The sequence below is a fragment of the Lissotriton vulgaris genome, chromosome 5 (genome assembly GCF_964263255.1).
Source record: "Lissotriton vulgaris chromosome 5, aLisVul1.2, whole genome shotgun sequence".
Classification (NCBI taxonomy): Eukaryota; Metazoa; Chordata; class Amphibia; order Caudata; family Salamandridae; genus Lissotriton; species Lissotriton vulgaris.
In genome coordinates, this window is record NC_141693.1 from 1,749,487,244 (window position 1) to 1,749,504,058 (window position 16,815).

The 16,815-nt window shown below is 48.5% G+C and overlaps 1 protein-coding gene across 1 annotated transcript; it reads right to left on the reverse strand.

Annotated features, from left to right (window-relative positions):
• Window positions 1-302: 302 nt before the first annotated feature.
• LOC147717092 (endogenous retrovirus group FC1 member 1 Env polyprotein-like) lies at window positions 303-1,859 on the reverse strand. The gene has a single exon (XM_086920479.1). It carries the CDS (start codon window positions 1,857-1,859, stop codon window positions 303-305), a length of 1,557 nt encoding a protein of 518 aa, XP_086776605.1.
• Window positions 1,860-16,815: the final 14,956 nt, after the last annotated feature.

A 16,815-nucleotide genomic window follows, 5' to 3' on the forward strand; every position in this document is an offset into this window, starting at 1 on the left:
AGAGGGGTATTCATGAAGGGAAAGGAGGTGTTGGTCAGGCGCGGGTGTGACTCCCAAGGACAGAGTCATGCGGAAGGGGAGGGTTTATGACTTATGCATCTGAGAGCGGGGGCAGCCAGGGTGTGCGGGGGATGATCGCAGGGTCAGGGGAGCACGCTGGCGATCGATCGTGAACAGGGAGACCATGGTACCTAAAATGGCTGCCGTGCATATTGTACGTGAGTGACAAGATGGGGCAGATGATGTTCAGTCCGCAAATTAAAATCCCACAGTCCTCCCTTTTAACATATCTCGCCAACTTGTCAATTCGGATCTATCCCCATAAGGCCACGTATTTCTACCTCATAGAGGGGACTCATGTGCTCAGTTCTGAAGTCCAAAGTCTTAGGGCACACGCAGTTAGAGATCAGTACACACAAAGATGGCAAGCATTGAATACCTAGGCAACACCCACATATTACTACAACCGGTATCAATATAAATGTAAACAACCTCCATCCCCAGTCCTTCAAAGTATCCCAAAACCAGCTCCCAAGCGACCATCCTTCTTGCTCTTGGCGAATCTCCGAGGAAAGTCTATGGAGGTGTTCAATTGCTTTGTAGACTGAGGGCGAGTTATCTGGCACATAGGTGCAGCAGCTAGATCCGATGATGCGGCATGCTCCTCCACGGTCGGCGAGAACCACATCTAGAACAAGGCGGTTTTGAAGGGCCACGAGGCGGACCGCCTGAAGCTCAGCCGTGTTGTTAGCGAGGATGCCAGCAGTGATGTTGATGGTTGTTTCTACTGCTTGGGTCAGGTGTCGGATGGCGCGGCTGTTCGCCATTGGGCCCCACAGGGGAACAAGTCCCTTCACTGCATCAAGGAACTGTGCTCCAGTGGAGTCGGCTTGTCCAATGTCACTTGCGCGTCTCTGCCGGTGATGGTTAGCAGAGGCTACGTATGTGGGGGGAAGAACGAAGGCGATGTAGCAAGTACCCCTCCAACCTTTCGGGAGCCAAGTGTACGCTTTGGTGCCACAAACAAAGTACATATTCGGAGAAGCGACAAATGAGGGGGGATCAATTGAGTCCAATGACCTGGTGATGTGGCAGGCACTGTGACCCACCAGCTGCGTTCCCAGTCCTTCGATGCACACAAGGCCCGTGACATTGATAACAGACAGAGCCTCAGTCAGAGTGGCAGCGGTTCGCTTCCGTAGGTAGGAAAAGGTGGGTCTAGCTGGGTTATGGAGCACTTGCATTTCCACCCGCTCTTTGGCCGGGATGTCCATATGGAAGGCGGAACCGGAGGGCACGGGGCAAAAGGGAGCAGATGTCCTTCCGGTTTTGTTCAGCCAGAACCCGTAGTAGAAGTGTGACACTGTCTGACCGGAAGTGGCGTTGTCCTTGTGGCTTTCTTGCAAGAGGATCAACCAGGCAAGGCAGGAGCCATGAACTGAGAAAGGAGAAGGGATGAAGGGGATGGAGTGACCGGTGGCATGCGGGAGCAGTACACAGATCCAGCAGTTGGTGGCATTTGCAGCAAGGTTGTGCTGGTGCAACAGTTGTACAAAGGAATTGTTCCAGAACTCCTTACGCCTCTCTCGGAGCTGAGGTGAGAGGGAGATCAGGTGATGCTCTTTCATAGTCATTGGTTGTGAAGTGGTTAGCAATATCTGATGTGCAGGTGTGCTTTCCTCCAAGATCCAGAAGGAAGTCATGAGGAGGAGGCAAAAGAGAAAGACAATGAAGAAGGCGATTGTCTTTGATTTGTGCATATTGTCAGTCTTTGGGTTCCTGTAGTGGGTATTTCCGGCTGCCTCCATCATCTTCTTATCTGGCGCTTCCATCATCTTCTTATCTGGCGCTTCCATCATTTTCAAGGTGCTCGGTAGCGGGCAGAACCACAGACTTCGTTTAGCTTCTCTCCGGGTGACCCTTGGTGGTATTTAGGTCACCGTTCTGAGATTTAACTTAGTCTGTGGTCTACTTAGCCGAAGCTCCCTCCTTTCGACGCAGGAAATACCCTTCTCTGGATGGCACAGTGGGATCAGGGAATTTTGCAAGTTCAAGTGCCTCGGTATCAGGATAGCAGTTCAGTGATGGTCGATCCTTGTTCAGGAGCTCTTCCTGGTTGTCGATGTTTTCGGTTGTGGCCAGGGTCGAGGAGACCTTCTTACAGTGGTGCGCGTGCAGCCAGTGCTGTTTCCCCTCCACTCGAAGAGCCGTCCGGGTGGTGATCAGTACTTGCCAGGGGCCCGTCCACCGGGGTTGTAGACTCTTCGCCCGTTGAAAATTCCGGACTAACACATAGTCCCCCGGTTGGATGTCGTGGCCCGGACCCCTGGAAGCATCGGGGATGGCCTGCTGCACCTGCTGATGAATGAGAGACAATGTTTTAGTTAATTTGTACAAGTAATCAGACAGTAGGACGTCCGGGACGTCATGAATGGAGGTCGGTTTGGGGGCAGTCCAAAGGTTCATTGGTCGTCCGAATACAACCTCGTAGGGGGTCAAATGGTGCTTAGTGGGGGTGGAGCGCATCGATAGCAATGCCAGTGGGAGGGCATCTGGCCATTTAAGTCCTGTGGTGGCCACTATTTTTGACAGTTTCAGCTTCAATGTAGCGTTGTGTCGTTCCACCAAACCAGCAGATTGGGGGTGGAAGACCGCATGGAACCTTTGCTTCACACCCAACCCCTTCAAGATTAGTTGGATAACTTCAGCTATGAAGTGGGGGCCGTTGTCGCTCCATAAAATTTGACAAAGGCCGTAGTGGGGGAAAAACTCTTTCAGTAGTACTTTGGCAGTAGTCATGGCAGTGTTATCACGGGTTGGATAGGCTTCTACCCATTTACTGAAGGCACATACAATGACTAGTACATACTTCAAGCTTTGGCATCTCTCTAGCTGGATGTAGTCCATCTGGAGGACCTCAAAGGGGTGGTCGGGGACCCCAAACCCTCCCCGGGGCACCACAGTTCCTTTCCCCGGGTTGTGTTGCAGACAGATAAGGCACTGCTGGACCAGGCGTTTGGCTGAGTCGGGAATTTTGTCGTTGTGCCAGACTTTGGAAATGAGTTCGATCATGGGGGCAGATCCTATGTGTGCGGGGGAATGTGCCATGGTCAGTATGGGGATCAGGTATGAGTCAGGCAGCAACCATTTGTTGGCCTCTTTTGTCCGCCAGCAGCCTTCATCGTCCTTCAAACCCACCCGTGCCCACTCGGTCAGTTCGTGAGGGGTGCTGGCCGACTGGATGTCTCTAATGGTCTCCCTAGCGTTAGCCCATTTCTCTGCTTGTGACCTGGTCACATACATGCGTGTCATTGTCCTATTCTCAGCTGTTGTTCGTGCAGTGATATCTGCCAGCGCGTTTCCTTGTCCGACTAAGTCCGTCACCTTCTTGTGTGCCTGACACTTGATCACTGCTAATCGTTTGGGGAGGAGAACTGCTTCAATCAGAGCGGAAACCAGATCTCCGTGGAGGATGGGTGTGCCATGGGACGTCAGGAATCCCCTTTCCCTCCACAGGAGCCCAAAATGATGAACCACCCCAAAGGCATACTGGCTGTCTGTGTAAATGTTTGCCGTGGTCCCTGTTGCTATGATACATGCCCGTGTGAGGGCAATTAGCTCTGCCGCTTGCGCAGATCGTTGTGTGATGCGGGCTGTCTCAACTACTGTTCGGGCTGTCGTTACCGCATAGGCGACTGAAGTGGTGCCATCTGGGAGTTTGATGCATGAGCCGTCTACCCATAGCTCTCCATCAGGGTCTGTAAAAGCAGTGTCTTGGAGGTCAATTCTACTCCTAGTCTGTTCGTCCGTGAGGGTCACACAGTCGTGTATGGGAGGCACATCGGGGTCATTTTCAGGCAAGGGCAGTAGTGTGGCAGGATTCAAAGTCGTACATCTCTTCAGAGGGATGTGGGGTGCAAGTAGTGTCAATTCGTACCCCGTCAGTCGTGCACTAGTCAGGTGTTGAGTTTTGGTCTGGTTCAAAAGGGTGTCGACCGCATGGGGTACTAGCACAGTGAGGGAGTTCGAAAGCACGATTCCCTCGGTCTGACGGATAGAGACAGCAGCGGCGGCTACTGCTCGAAGGCAGGCAGGCAAAGCTCTGGCTACGGGGTCAAGAGTGGCAGAAAAGTAGGCACAAGGGCGCTGCTTGGGGCCGATGGGCTGAGTTAGGACAGACAACGCGCATCCCTCCCTTTCGTGAGTGAAGAGGGAGAAGGGCTTGGAGTAATCCGGTGTTCCCAGGACAGGTGCTGAACAAAGGGCATCCCGCAACTCTTTAAAGGACGCTTGGCATTCGGGGTTCCAAGGGAGCGGGAAGGGGACATCTTTGGCCAACAAGGAAAGTAGGGGTTTTATAATGAGGCTGAAATTTGGTAACCATTGTCTGCAGAAAGAGGTAAGACCCACCAAAGAACGGACTTGCTTTTGTGTTTTTGGAATGGGGGTGTCTAGGATGGCTTGGATTCGATCGGGCGTAAGGTTCCTCCCTTCTTTGGACAGGAGATGGCCTAGGTATGTCACTTGAGGCTGGCAGAACTGCAATTTCTTTTTGGAGACTTTGTGGCCATTTTCTGCAAGAAAGTGTAAGAGTTGGACAGTGGCTGTGATTGCAAGTGGAGTGGTGTCGGCCGCCAAAAGGATATCATCGACATATTGGATCAATACCACTCCATCTGGTAGCTGGACGGCATCCAGCTGTCTCTTGAGGGCCTGGCTGTAAATGCTGGGACTTTCAGTGTAGCCCTGGGGAGCTCTACAAAATCGGTACGAGCGGGATTTTAGGGTGAAGCCGAAGAGATAACGGCTGTCTGGGTGGATGGGGATAGAGAAAAATGCATTTTTGAGGTCAATGACAGTGAAGGTGGTGGCAGTGGACGGGATGAGGGTCAGAATGGTGGTGATGTCTGAGACTACGGGGTACTGGGGTACCACCACTTTGTTAACCTCCCGCAGGTCGATGATGAAGCGGTACGCTTTCTCATCTCCCTCGCCTTGCTTCTTAACAATGGGTAGGATAGAGCAGACATTGCTAACTACTTCCTCTACCACTCCTGCATCTACTAGGGACTGAATGATCGCTACCAGTGCCTTCTCACCCTCGGGCGATATCCGATACTGTGGGAGTTTCGGGAGCATTGCGTCTTGTCTTACAGTTATGTGCACAGGGTCAATCATCATTCGTCCTACATCAGTCATTTTTGGCTCATAGGTACGGTGGCAGGGTGTCGAGCAAGGACAGGTCAGCGTCAGTTATGGAGTACATGTGTCGTGCTGGGCAGGATTTGGACATGCTCGGGTTGTCGTACAGGATGACTCGGACTCCATCTGGGGAACACCTAATGGTAGCTCGAAAATGCTTTAATAAATCAATGCCCATAATGGCGTCAGGGGAGTTGGAGGAGAGCAAAAATGTTGTGTCAGTGAGGTTGTTTTCTAGGTCAAAGGAGATAGGTACGGACAGGGGGTTAGTGGAGGGCGTCCCATCGAAACCTATCGATGTAATGTGTGAGCCAGACAAGGGTGCCCTTGGAATCAGTCGTTTCGATAACACACTACGTGTCGCCCCAGTATCTACCAAAAATGGAGACTTTGTACCCAGGACCTTAGCGGTGACGTAAGGACCTTGCTGGTCAACACAGAGCTCGACTGGATCCCTCCCTTGCCCCTGGCAGTCCTATGCAAAGTCGGGGGCATTCTCACTGTCTGATAGTTGATACTGGTTCTGTCGGGGACGGTCAAACGTGTTCGATCTCCCTGGTCTGTCGGTGTTGGTGTCATTTGTGTACCCTCGTCCCTGTCCTTTATTTCTCGGTCCACCCGCTACGTCCTTGGGGTCCCTATTTCTGTTCATCTCCAACAGAACCGGACACTGGGATTTCCAATGGCCGAATCCTTTGCAGAAGGCACACTGGTCCTCGCTAATGTCTCTACGTCCAATGTGGGGTGTCGGGGTGCGATCTTTAGGAGGTGGATTTCTAGGGGCGGTTGATTGGTAGTTCCCCCCGCGGGGTTCTCTTCCGACCGCTACCCCTTGTATCTGATCTATCATCACCCTTTCTTTCAAATCTTTCTTCTTTCTCTCGGATGCCCTATCACTCTCATTCTTTTGGTGTTCGTAGTACTGAGCCATCTGAAGGATAGCCGCGGGTTTGGAGGCCCCCCAACTACTCTCGCTCGTCTGTAACTTTTGGGAGACCTCTTGCGATAGACCCTTTACATAATTTTGCGCAAACAGGTGTTGTCCGGTGGCGGTGGTCATGTCTTGGCCACTGTAGTTGGAGAACACCGTCTCAAATCGGGAGAAGTATTCTGATACGTCTTCCTGGGGTTTCTGACGGCAAGCCGTGACTATCGACCAATCTACCTTTTTCTCTGGGATCAATGTCTTTAGCTTCTTAACTATTTTGTCTGGGAGTTCCAGTATATCTTTTACGGGTTTCCTTCCGGGCTCTCGCTGCCTATCTAGCTCACTGAGTTGATTCCAGGTATGTCCGAACAGATCTGTGTGGTCGGCTTTCCGGATTTGCTTCCACACGTCAGCCGGCAGACATAACCCGAAAAACAAGTCAATGTCCGCTAAAGTCATTATCGTCGAACCCAAGGCTGTGCCTAATTCGGTATAAAATGCTGTCGGGTTCTTTCTTAAATCGGGCAGGGTTTGCCTAAAAGTTAAGATATCTTGTTGATCCCATGGTTGATAAACCCAATTGTACACAACCCTTCCCTTTGCATCTGTGTGATTGATATCGTCGTTTGTTCCCTGACCTCGTGGCGGAACCCAGTAAGGGGCCGCTTCTCTGATCGGCATCATAGTGTTGGCTACTTCTAATGGGGACTCGGTCGTTTCAGGGACTGTAATCTTGACTTCTGGTTTCTGTTCCGTGAGGTGGCGGAAGACTTCAAGCGTTTGCATGAAGAGGTCCGTCACATCGTGTTCAGTCCAATCTCCAACATCGACCTTTCTATATAGAGCTGTCAGTTTAGCGGGGCCCTTATTCTGATACCTATCCTCATATGCATTCAGGGTGTGGTAGCTGAATCGTAAAATGAAATGCCGTCTGTGGCTACCGGCGTGTGAATTGTGCATATCCATCGTGTATTCTTCGCTCTCTTTCCGTTCTACTAGTGTCTTCACTATCTTGTCAATCCCATCCCGCTCATCTTTGCTCAATCTATTTGGTCTGGCTGGTAGCCTCGGGGTCATCTGATGTCGTTACTGACGCGGCCGGTGCGGAGGCCGTGAGGGCTGGGGCACTAGCGCTAAGGTCACTCTCATTCGCACTCACAGCACGTTGGCAGGGGGCGTATGGAGGGGGCATGTAGATGATCGGAGGGCCTAGCAGTAACTCATCGTTCGCCCGTTGTTTGGAGGGCAGCTCGGGATAGAGCGTAGAGGGGGTCCTAACAGGGCATTGGCCTGTCGACCCTGATTCTTGCTTTTGTCTAGCTTCCTCTCTTTCTTTTGTTTCTTCTTCTAGTTGCTTAGCGGCCAGGTGGGCTGCCTTTCGTAATTCTTTCCCTATTTTTGCTTCTTCTCTTTTCTTCCGTTGTTCTGCTTCTTTGCGCCACATGCCGACACTATCGAGCATGGTGGGCGTAGTCTTATTTTTCTGGAGCGCTGCTTCTAATGTTTCTATTTTATGATCATCAAAGGAACCTATCAGTGGCCACTGACTTTCCGGGTCCTTCTTTGTATATTTATGCCATAACTTATTATAAGCTATAGCGACTAGTCCATGCTTAATGAACATGTTCTTATTAGGGGTGCCTTCCAGTGGAGCTGGATGGTTCATCTCTAATAAGCGGCCCGGGCTAAACAGGCTACCAATCAATGGGGAGAAGATAGGCATGACGGATTACAACGGAGACAAAAGTCTGCACTACCTATCTTATCACTGCGTGCAAAGACTAGACAGAATATTTCTATTCTTCGTTGTTTGCAGGCGGTGAATACCTCGAAAGAACCAATATCGAACAGTCAATGTTCGGTCAATCAAACAATCAATGGGGAGAATAAGTAGGCACGACGGGTTACAATGGGGACAAAAGTCTGCGTTACCTACCCTTTCACTACCTGCAAAGAGAGAACCTGTTCTTCCCTGTTTGCAGACAGAGAATCTCCAGAAAACAATCCGCGAACAACAGTTCGGGCCAAACAATCAATCAGTGAGGGAGGAAGATAGGCACGACGGATTACAACGGGGACAAAGGTCTGCGTTACCTATCCTTCACTGCCTGCAAAGAGAGAGCCTGTTCTTCTCCGTTTGCAGACAGCGAATCTCCAAAAGAACCAACAATTCAAAGAGTAATACTAGTATTATCCAAATCAAACAATCATTTCGCAATTTGTCGCATTTACACGACCTTACCCGGACCGCATGGACAGTTTCCTGTCTTCCGAATCCAGCGCCCGATCGTCCTCTATTCTTCGTGATCTTCGCGGCACTCCTGGTGGTTCCCAGTCAGGACCGTAGATCACTCGAGAGAGGTCTGTTCGGAACCAGTGAAGTTCAGATGATCGGCTGTCAGACGAGGGTCTATCGGACAGGAGCTCTCCTGATCGTTGCAGTCGTTTACTCTGTCTTCTGGACCTCTCCCACTGGATCCACGAGTCACTGATGGGCCCAACGTTTGGGACGCCAATTGTAGAAAAAAGGTAGGGCTGATGGCCTTTTTCAAAGTTGCCTGGCGCTAACCGCCTCTATACCATTCTAGTTACCAAACAAAGAGGCAGGCGCTGGAGACTGGAAGGCAGGAAACAGAAGTTTTATTCCGACGGAGCAGAACACATCAGATCAGACAACAAGGTATCGTTTCGAGGTGCTCTAACAGCCTCTCTGAGGCTTGGCCTTTTATACACTGGTTTATGGCATGTGACCATTCTTTATTACAATAAAGACACTGTGAAGACATCCCCGGAATCCCCGTTTCCGGCCCATTCCCACACGTAGCTATAATAGAGGTCCTCACCCATATACAATAGGAAGGGGGCTATCACGTAGCTGGATGTTCCGCCGATTCTTTAGAATGTGTGCGCCTGATCGGATCTCAGGGGGTGGGGAGGCCATGATCAATAGTAGCCCCTTTGAAGAGGGGGCGACTTCATACAGTAGGGGCAATAAACTGTATCCTCCGGCTAGGGGATGGCCTGGGACCCGTGCAGACAATCGGGCTCAGAGGAAGGGGTCATCAAAGGAGAGGTATTCATGAAAGGAATGGTCCGCGTGGACAATTGAGCGTAGAGGGAGGGTTTATCAAAAGAGGGGTATTCATGAAGGGAAAGGAGGTGTTGGTCAGGCGCGGGTGTGACTCCCAAGGAAAGAGTCATGCGGAAGGGGAGGGTTTATGACTTATACATGTGAGAGCGGGGGCAGCCAGGGTGTGCGGGGGATGATCGCAGGGTCAGGGGAGCGCGCTGGCGATCGATCGTGAACAGGGAGACCATGGTACCTAAAATGGCTGCCGTGCATATTGTACGTGAGTGACAAGATGGCGCAGATGATGTTCAGTCCGCAAACTAAAATCCCACAGAACTTCCACTTGCATATTTTGCTTTTTGGTCCCCCATGGAATGGACCCTCGAGCTGCGTTTGACAGAGTAATCTGGTCGTCCGAGCGAGCTCACTGTTGGTCCCATTTGTCCTCCAGATCCTGCTGAAGAGGACTGCCTCTTCCTGACTCTGAATAGGATTATGACCATTCGTCATACACCACATATAGAATCGCTTCCATTTTAATGCATAAGAATGTGTAGTGGAAAGACGTCTCGCCTCTTTTAGGATGGACATGCAGTCTTGCAACAGTCCTAGATGGCCGTATTGTATGACCTCAGGAGCCATGCTGCCAAGCTCAGTGACGGAAGGTTGGGATGATGGATCCTCCCGTTCATCTTGCATAACAGGTCCTGCCTGCATGGTAGCCTCTTGTGAGGAGTCACTGACAGGTGAAGCTGGTCCGTGTACCACCACTACCTCGGCCAGTCTGGGCGATGAGGATCATCGTCTTGCACGAGCGTGTCAGCTTGCTCACCACCTTCGGGATCAATGGAAGGGGTGGAAAGGCGTACACAAATTCCCATGACCAGTCTATCAAAAGAGCATTCCCTCTCGATCCTGGCCGGTAAAACCTTGAGGCGAAGTCTCGGCATTTGGTGTTTTGGTCATCCGCGAACGGATCTATGGTGGGGCGACCCCAGGACTGGAAGATGTCTTCTACTACTGCGTCGTGGAGGACCCAGTCTTCCCTGTCGCCGAAATGACGGCTTAGAGCGTCCACCATTACGTTCTGCTCTCCTGGGAGGTGGACTGCTGTGACGGACAACTTGCGAGCCAGATGCAAATGCCAGATGCGTTGGGCTTCCAATGAAAGAGTCCTTGAGCGTGTTCCCCCCTGTTTGTTCAGGTAGTACATTGTGGTGGTGTTGTCTGTCTGTACTAACACTGAAGCTTTTTGAATCGAGGGAAGGAACGCTTTGAGAGCTAAGTGGACTGCTCTCAACTCCAGCATGTTGATGTGGTAGGTACTTTCTTTGGGAGACCACAGACCCTGTACTTGTAGCTGACCCATGTGTGCTCCCCAGCCTAACAGAGAAGTGTCTGTGATCAATGTCTGCACAGGAGGAGGTTGATGGAACAGAACTGTAGAAAAAAGGTAGGGCTGATGGCCTGTTTCAAAGTTGCCCGGCGCTAACCGCCTCTATACCATTCTAGTTACCAAACAAAGAGGCAGGCGCTGGAGACTGGAAGGCAGGAAATAGAGGTTTTATTCCGACGGAGCAGAACACATCAGATCAGACAACAAGGTATCGTTTCGAGGTGCTCTAACAGCCTCTCTGAGGCTTGGCCTTTTATACACTGGTTTATGGCATGTGACCATTCTTTATTACAATAAAGACACTGTGAAGACATTCCCGGAATCCCCGTTTCCGGCCCATTCCCACGTAGCTATAGTAGAGGTCCTCACCCATATACAATAGGAAGGGGGCTATCACGTAGCTGGATGTTCCGCCGATTCTTTAGAATGTGTGCGCCTGATCGGATCTCAGGGGGTGGGGAGGCCATGATCAATAGTAGCCCCTTTGAAGAGGGGGCGACTTCATACAGTAGGGGCAATAAACTGTATCCTCCGGCTAGGGGATGGCCTGGGACCCGTGCAGACAATCGGGCTCAGAGGAAGGGGTCATCAAAGGAGAGGTATTCATGAAAGGAATGGTCCGCGTGGACAATTGAGCGTAGAGGGAGGGTTTATCAAAAGAGGGGTATTCATGAAGGGAAAGGAGGTGTTGGTCAAGCTCGGGTGTGACTCCCAAGGACAGAGTCATGCAGAAGGGGAGGGTTTATGACTTATGCATGTGAGAGCGGGGGCAGCCAGGGTGTGCGGGGGATGATCGCAGGGTCTGGGGAGCGTGCTGGCAATCGATCGTGAACAGGGAGACCATGGTACCTAAAATGGCTGCCGTGCATATTGTACGTGAGTGACAAGATGGGGCAGATGATGTTCAGTCCGCAAACTAAAATCCCACAGAACTTCCACTTGCATATTTTGCTTTTTGGTCCCCCATGGAATGGACGCTCCAGCTGCGTTCGACAGAGTAATCTGGTCGTCCCAGCGAGCTCACTGTTGGTCCCATTTTTCCTCCAGATCCTGCTGAAGAGGACGCATCCGAAGTCTGGCATTCGGGACCAGGAAGATGCATGATGCCATCGACCCTAGCAGGGAGGTAATTCTGCGCCCTTTTTGAGTCTTGCTCCGAAGTACCAGTTGACATTTCAAAGTTATTTAACACTGTCTCTCCTCCAAAGGAAACACTTTTCCTACCTCGGAGTCTAGCATATCTCCTACGAAGTGAATCTTCTGGGTGGGCTGAGAGACTGACTTGCTGAAGTTGACATGTATATACGATAAGAAGGGGTAACCCAATAAACCCTTGTAAGCTTGGGCAATGAACAATGTAAGGTAAAGGGTGTCTACAAGGGATTTAGTTGATTCAATAGTTTCATTTATTTATAAGCATTAGTCCTGGAGTATGTTGTAATCAATCTTACTCAGGCGTGTCAACAAGACATCTGTAAAGATTTGACATTCAATTGAGCAAAGGAAAAAGAACACACGGAAATCCTAGTATACATGAAAATATGGATTATTTTATATTTCAAAGATCGATTAAAGGGGAACAGACAAGTGATTTGATCACCCACAGAAATGTCATGAACAGATGTATGGAAAAATCAACAAATCAATTCATAACAAAACTTAGTCTCCAATCATTGAGGAAGAGCAACTGAAACCAACTGCTGGCAAAGAGAAGCTCTTGGGAACACAAATGTCCTTAGGAGACGATGTGAAGGGTCGACGTTTCGGTCTTTGTTGCAGAAGTCAATAGGACCATCATCAGGACAAACAATAATGCAGTGTAGATACAATATAAAAACATTACCAATTCATTCTACACATGTTAATCCATTTCAAATCATCTAAACATATTTAAACGCAAGAAAACCGTGTGTAAAACACCCTAATGGTTTAACATTTCAATTAAAAAAATACATGGCATTAGTCTTTTCAGACAGATAACCCTAAGTATATGCTGATGTATAGTCTCATTTAAAACATCTGCTCTCGGGTAAGTAAATCACCATCACCCATTTCTACCCAGGTTAAGGACTTACTTAGGTGAGTTGCGAGGGAAAGCAAGGGTTCTTTGATGCAAGCCCTAGGTGGTGATGGAAACGTGACTTGAACAAATCTGTCAAAGATGAAGAGGGAATTGTAATGACTCAATCACCCACATGCCAACTGATGTATTAGGTCAGGTAAATAAGGGTTTATACCTGCACATTTCTGAACAGTACTGTAGAAAATTCCAGTCGTTAGTTAAGCAACAGTGGCAGTTACTGTTAGTTGAGATTGGTCCTCCGTATGTCTGGGAACAAACCAAAAGATGTCACTCAGAAACATAGTCTAACGGATTCTAAAGAATAGCCTCAATTCCTTGCTCTGATTCCAACATAAATTTTGACCGCAAAAATATGGCTTAATTATATCATAGGGACTCCACCTGAATATAATGGTAGCCGTACTTCTAGATAATCAATGTCCGATGTCCTGGCGTCGACGGAGAGTGCCTCAACGTCGAGCGTCGATGATGGGACGCCGACGGAGGATGCCTCGACGTCGACCGCCGATGGCCCGGCGACGACGGAGGATGCCTCGACGTCAAGCGTCGATGACTAGACGCCGACGGAGGATGCCTCGACACCGAACACCGATGACTAGGTGTTGACGGAGGCTGCAACGTCAAAGACTGGACCTGAGGCTTCGACGGTGGAGGTCTCGACGTCGAGCCCCTCTGCTCCAACGGAGACCTCTCTCTCTACGCTGCAAGTTGCCCGGTTGACGGCAGCGGAGTTACCTTAGCTCTCGACGCCGAAGTCTTCACCGTCGAGGGAAGTTGACTCGTCATCGGTGGAACCTTCCACGCTGAACCCGACGCCGAAGGAGAGCAAGTCGGGACATTTCCCGGCGTCAACCGCATCCTCCACTTTTTCTGTCTCTTTGGAAACCTACCTCTCTCAGAAAGTCCATAAATTCTAATTATTTCTCTGTCCTTGAGAGTTCTCCTTGACAAGGACTTGCAGTGATCACAATTTCCTGCAGAATGTGTGTCAGGAAGACAGAGTATACACACAGGATGTGTATCAGTCCAAGCCTTTTTCTTCCCACAGGAAGGGCAGGAGTCAAAAAGCGAAGTCATTCTGACAAAAAATTAACCTACTTTGAACTCAAAAAAGGCAGCACTATCTCTCTAAGGCAAAAAACTGTGAATTCAAAAATTGAAGTAAAACACCAAGAATTTCTGACAGAAGGTCAAAAAAAGGTGGGAGCTGTTTGACCAGGGTCCTGACAGAAGGAGCCGGAAAGAACAACTGACCTAACTGTCACCCCTGAGGCATGATGGGAAGCCTGGGGTCATAGCTGCCTTAAAGGCACAGTGCCAGTTTTTAGCTGAAAATGCTTTCAGTTTCTGTGTTATTGCTTTTCAATGCAGCCTAAGGCTGACAATGTCTTTTATGAGCAATTTTCAGGATTTATGAGTGGTTTTACTCATTAAAACACAAAGTTCAATGACAATTTAACCTAATGTGTTTTTTGTTCCTTACTAATTGCTGTATATATAGAACTGTTTACATTGTCTACCCTTGGTTTTGGGGCTGCATTGGTGTGAGAATAATAATATATGTACATACATATATAGGGAACGAAATATGTGTTTTTTACATATATATTTTTATATTGTTTCCGGGGTCCCGCACATGGGCGGGAATATTCAGTGCTTATGACTATTGATGAGGATCTCCTGGAAGAGAACCAATTAATATCTGTGCAATCTGTGAGACCCCGGGGTCCCTCATCACATTCTGCAGAAGGGCCCTTCATTTTTCATTACGTCACTGCCCCACAGTCTTTGGGGTGTACATTCATCACCCACACCTTGTGAAATGAATTGATTGAAGGCCTAGTATGTTAAACACTCACAACTAACATCTGTTGTCAACAGAAGGTCTCACGTTATGGTCTTGGCAATGCTTGCTAGACTTTGCGAGGTCAGTGTGTTAAGTAGCATTATTTCTAAATAGGAATTACATGGCCACGTCCTACTACAAGGCTTCCTCAGTATTTGCTAAAAAACTCTCTAGCGCCTAGATCACTTCTTATCACGAATCAGTAACACGCTGCATTTTGCACTGTTTAACAAACCAAAAAGTGAGTGGCGCTTTATGCTACAACACTACAGCCACAGTATGCTCCTACAGCCGGAAAAGCGCTGCAAGCCCCAGTCTTCTACAGTGGGCAGTATTGCTACATCGTCCACTCGACTGTATGTCAAATGCACACCCTTTTTAAAATGTCTGAAATCAAAATACAACATCAAAGTAAAGTTCACACTTGTAGAGGGCTCTCGTGCTAGACACGGACAAGGGGTTACGGCCTAGGGGCGTACAAATAAGAGGACACTGCACACTTGACTCTCCTGTCAGCCGAAAGACCACCTGCGGTCTCGGCCCGTTTTATCAGCCAAGAGGGGTGAAAGTGAATACAATGTTCAGTAGAGGCTTTCTACAACACTGACTTCCGAGTGAGTTTACACAGAGGTCCTGGATGGGTTCTCCTGAATAGCAAACTACTGCTGAGTCACACGCCTATAGTGCACTGTGCACAATTGCATTGCTTTTTTTAGTTTTATATAGCACGAGCGCTTTAAGGCCACATTCCTTTTTGTTAAGCAGGGGGAGATTAAGTATCACAGAATGTTGAGTTTCCTTGCCTAATCTCGAACCCTGTTCCCCAGTTTAGATGTCGCACGCCCTGGCCATTAGGCCACATCCTCTCTGGACATTTGGGAGATATCTTCATGCTTTTTAAAAACAGAATGATTTACGTTGCTGCCTTTCATAGTGTGGCCATTCTTAAAATAGTCCGACCTAATGACTTTGTCGCTGCTGGACGTATTTTAAGCGGCCTTCTCTGTGGAGTACAAGGCATATTTTTGGGGTGAATAAATTAATACATAAAAATAAGTGTTGATACCTGGCAAAGTGACTTTTCCAATCCATATGTCCCTGCAGTACTTTTTTAATAACACATTTTTAGTATTTGTTTGTGAAACAACCACATACATGAAAAAGCATGTCTAAACAATACGTCTTGCCATAATCACCCTACCCCTTCAACGTCCCATTCTTACCACATGAGCCATGTTGACAGCTTGACCTTGACACCCCCCACCTATGGCAATCCCCAGATTATGGACACCTACTTCTAGTCTCCGTAACCTCATACCTCTCTATCGGTTTAATCGGGATCCCCCATTATTGGCCCCACACCTCCCATATTTTAATACCCTTTTCCGGGCACCCACTTTCCCTGCAGCCAGAGCACAGTTTTTCTCCTGGCAGCCATATATTTTTGAAAAACAACACAAAAACCTACTGGTCAACAAAACCATGAGATATAGAGTAACAGAGACTCCTAAACGTCTAGGCCAGACAGAAAAGACATCATGTATTAAGTAGGAAAGAAACCCATCAGCCCACATACCTGGCTACGCTTCGTCATCTGGGATTGGTGGTTGGTTGCATCATTCGTGCAACCAACCAGGAGTGGTGTCAAAACTAAGCTTGTTTCGTACCCCAGTGATGCTGAAGGTTTGCAGTGCAAAAAGGTGAAAATCATAAAGTGCAAATTTTAAAATTGGCTACTAGGATAATTCCAGAAACTTTAATAAACACTATCATAGTGTCAAGTCTAAAAACAGAGCGCTAACAGTTTGAAAGGATAACTGTCATATGCGGTGAAATAGCAGGTCTACATGTTTCAGCCACCAGGCTTTCGTCTGGACCAATATAAACAACGCTACTGCAAAAATTTGAAAATGTAATATTAACAAATCAAATGGTTGGTTCGATACAGCCTACCATATCTTGTAGCTCCCATCAGGTAAGCAGACCATACAGGAACTTTTGGATTCATTCCTACAAAATGATATGAAAATATATAAACATGTGTAAATGGTTAAATTCTGTCTTGTTTTTCAGTGGTAGATTGGGGATTGAACACTACCTGGTCCTTAAAGATTTCCCTAGGACCCTCTGTTAAAGTTTTTGTGTATGTGAGACATATATTTTTGTCATATACCAGGCTGTTAAAATGCAAACTGCTGCCCACTTATCACATTTAGCTTGACTTTCATGCCACTGGTTTATGTAACCATCTACTGTATTCCAAGAACATTTAATAAACCAATTAAACCAA

Excerpts from the sequence above, each read along its gene's own strand:
- LOC147717092 (XM_086920479.1), bottom strand. The coding sequence starts at position 1,859 with ATGATGGAAGCGCCAGATAAGAAGATGATGGAAGCGCCAGATAAGAAG.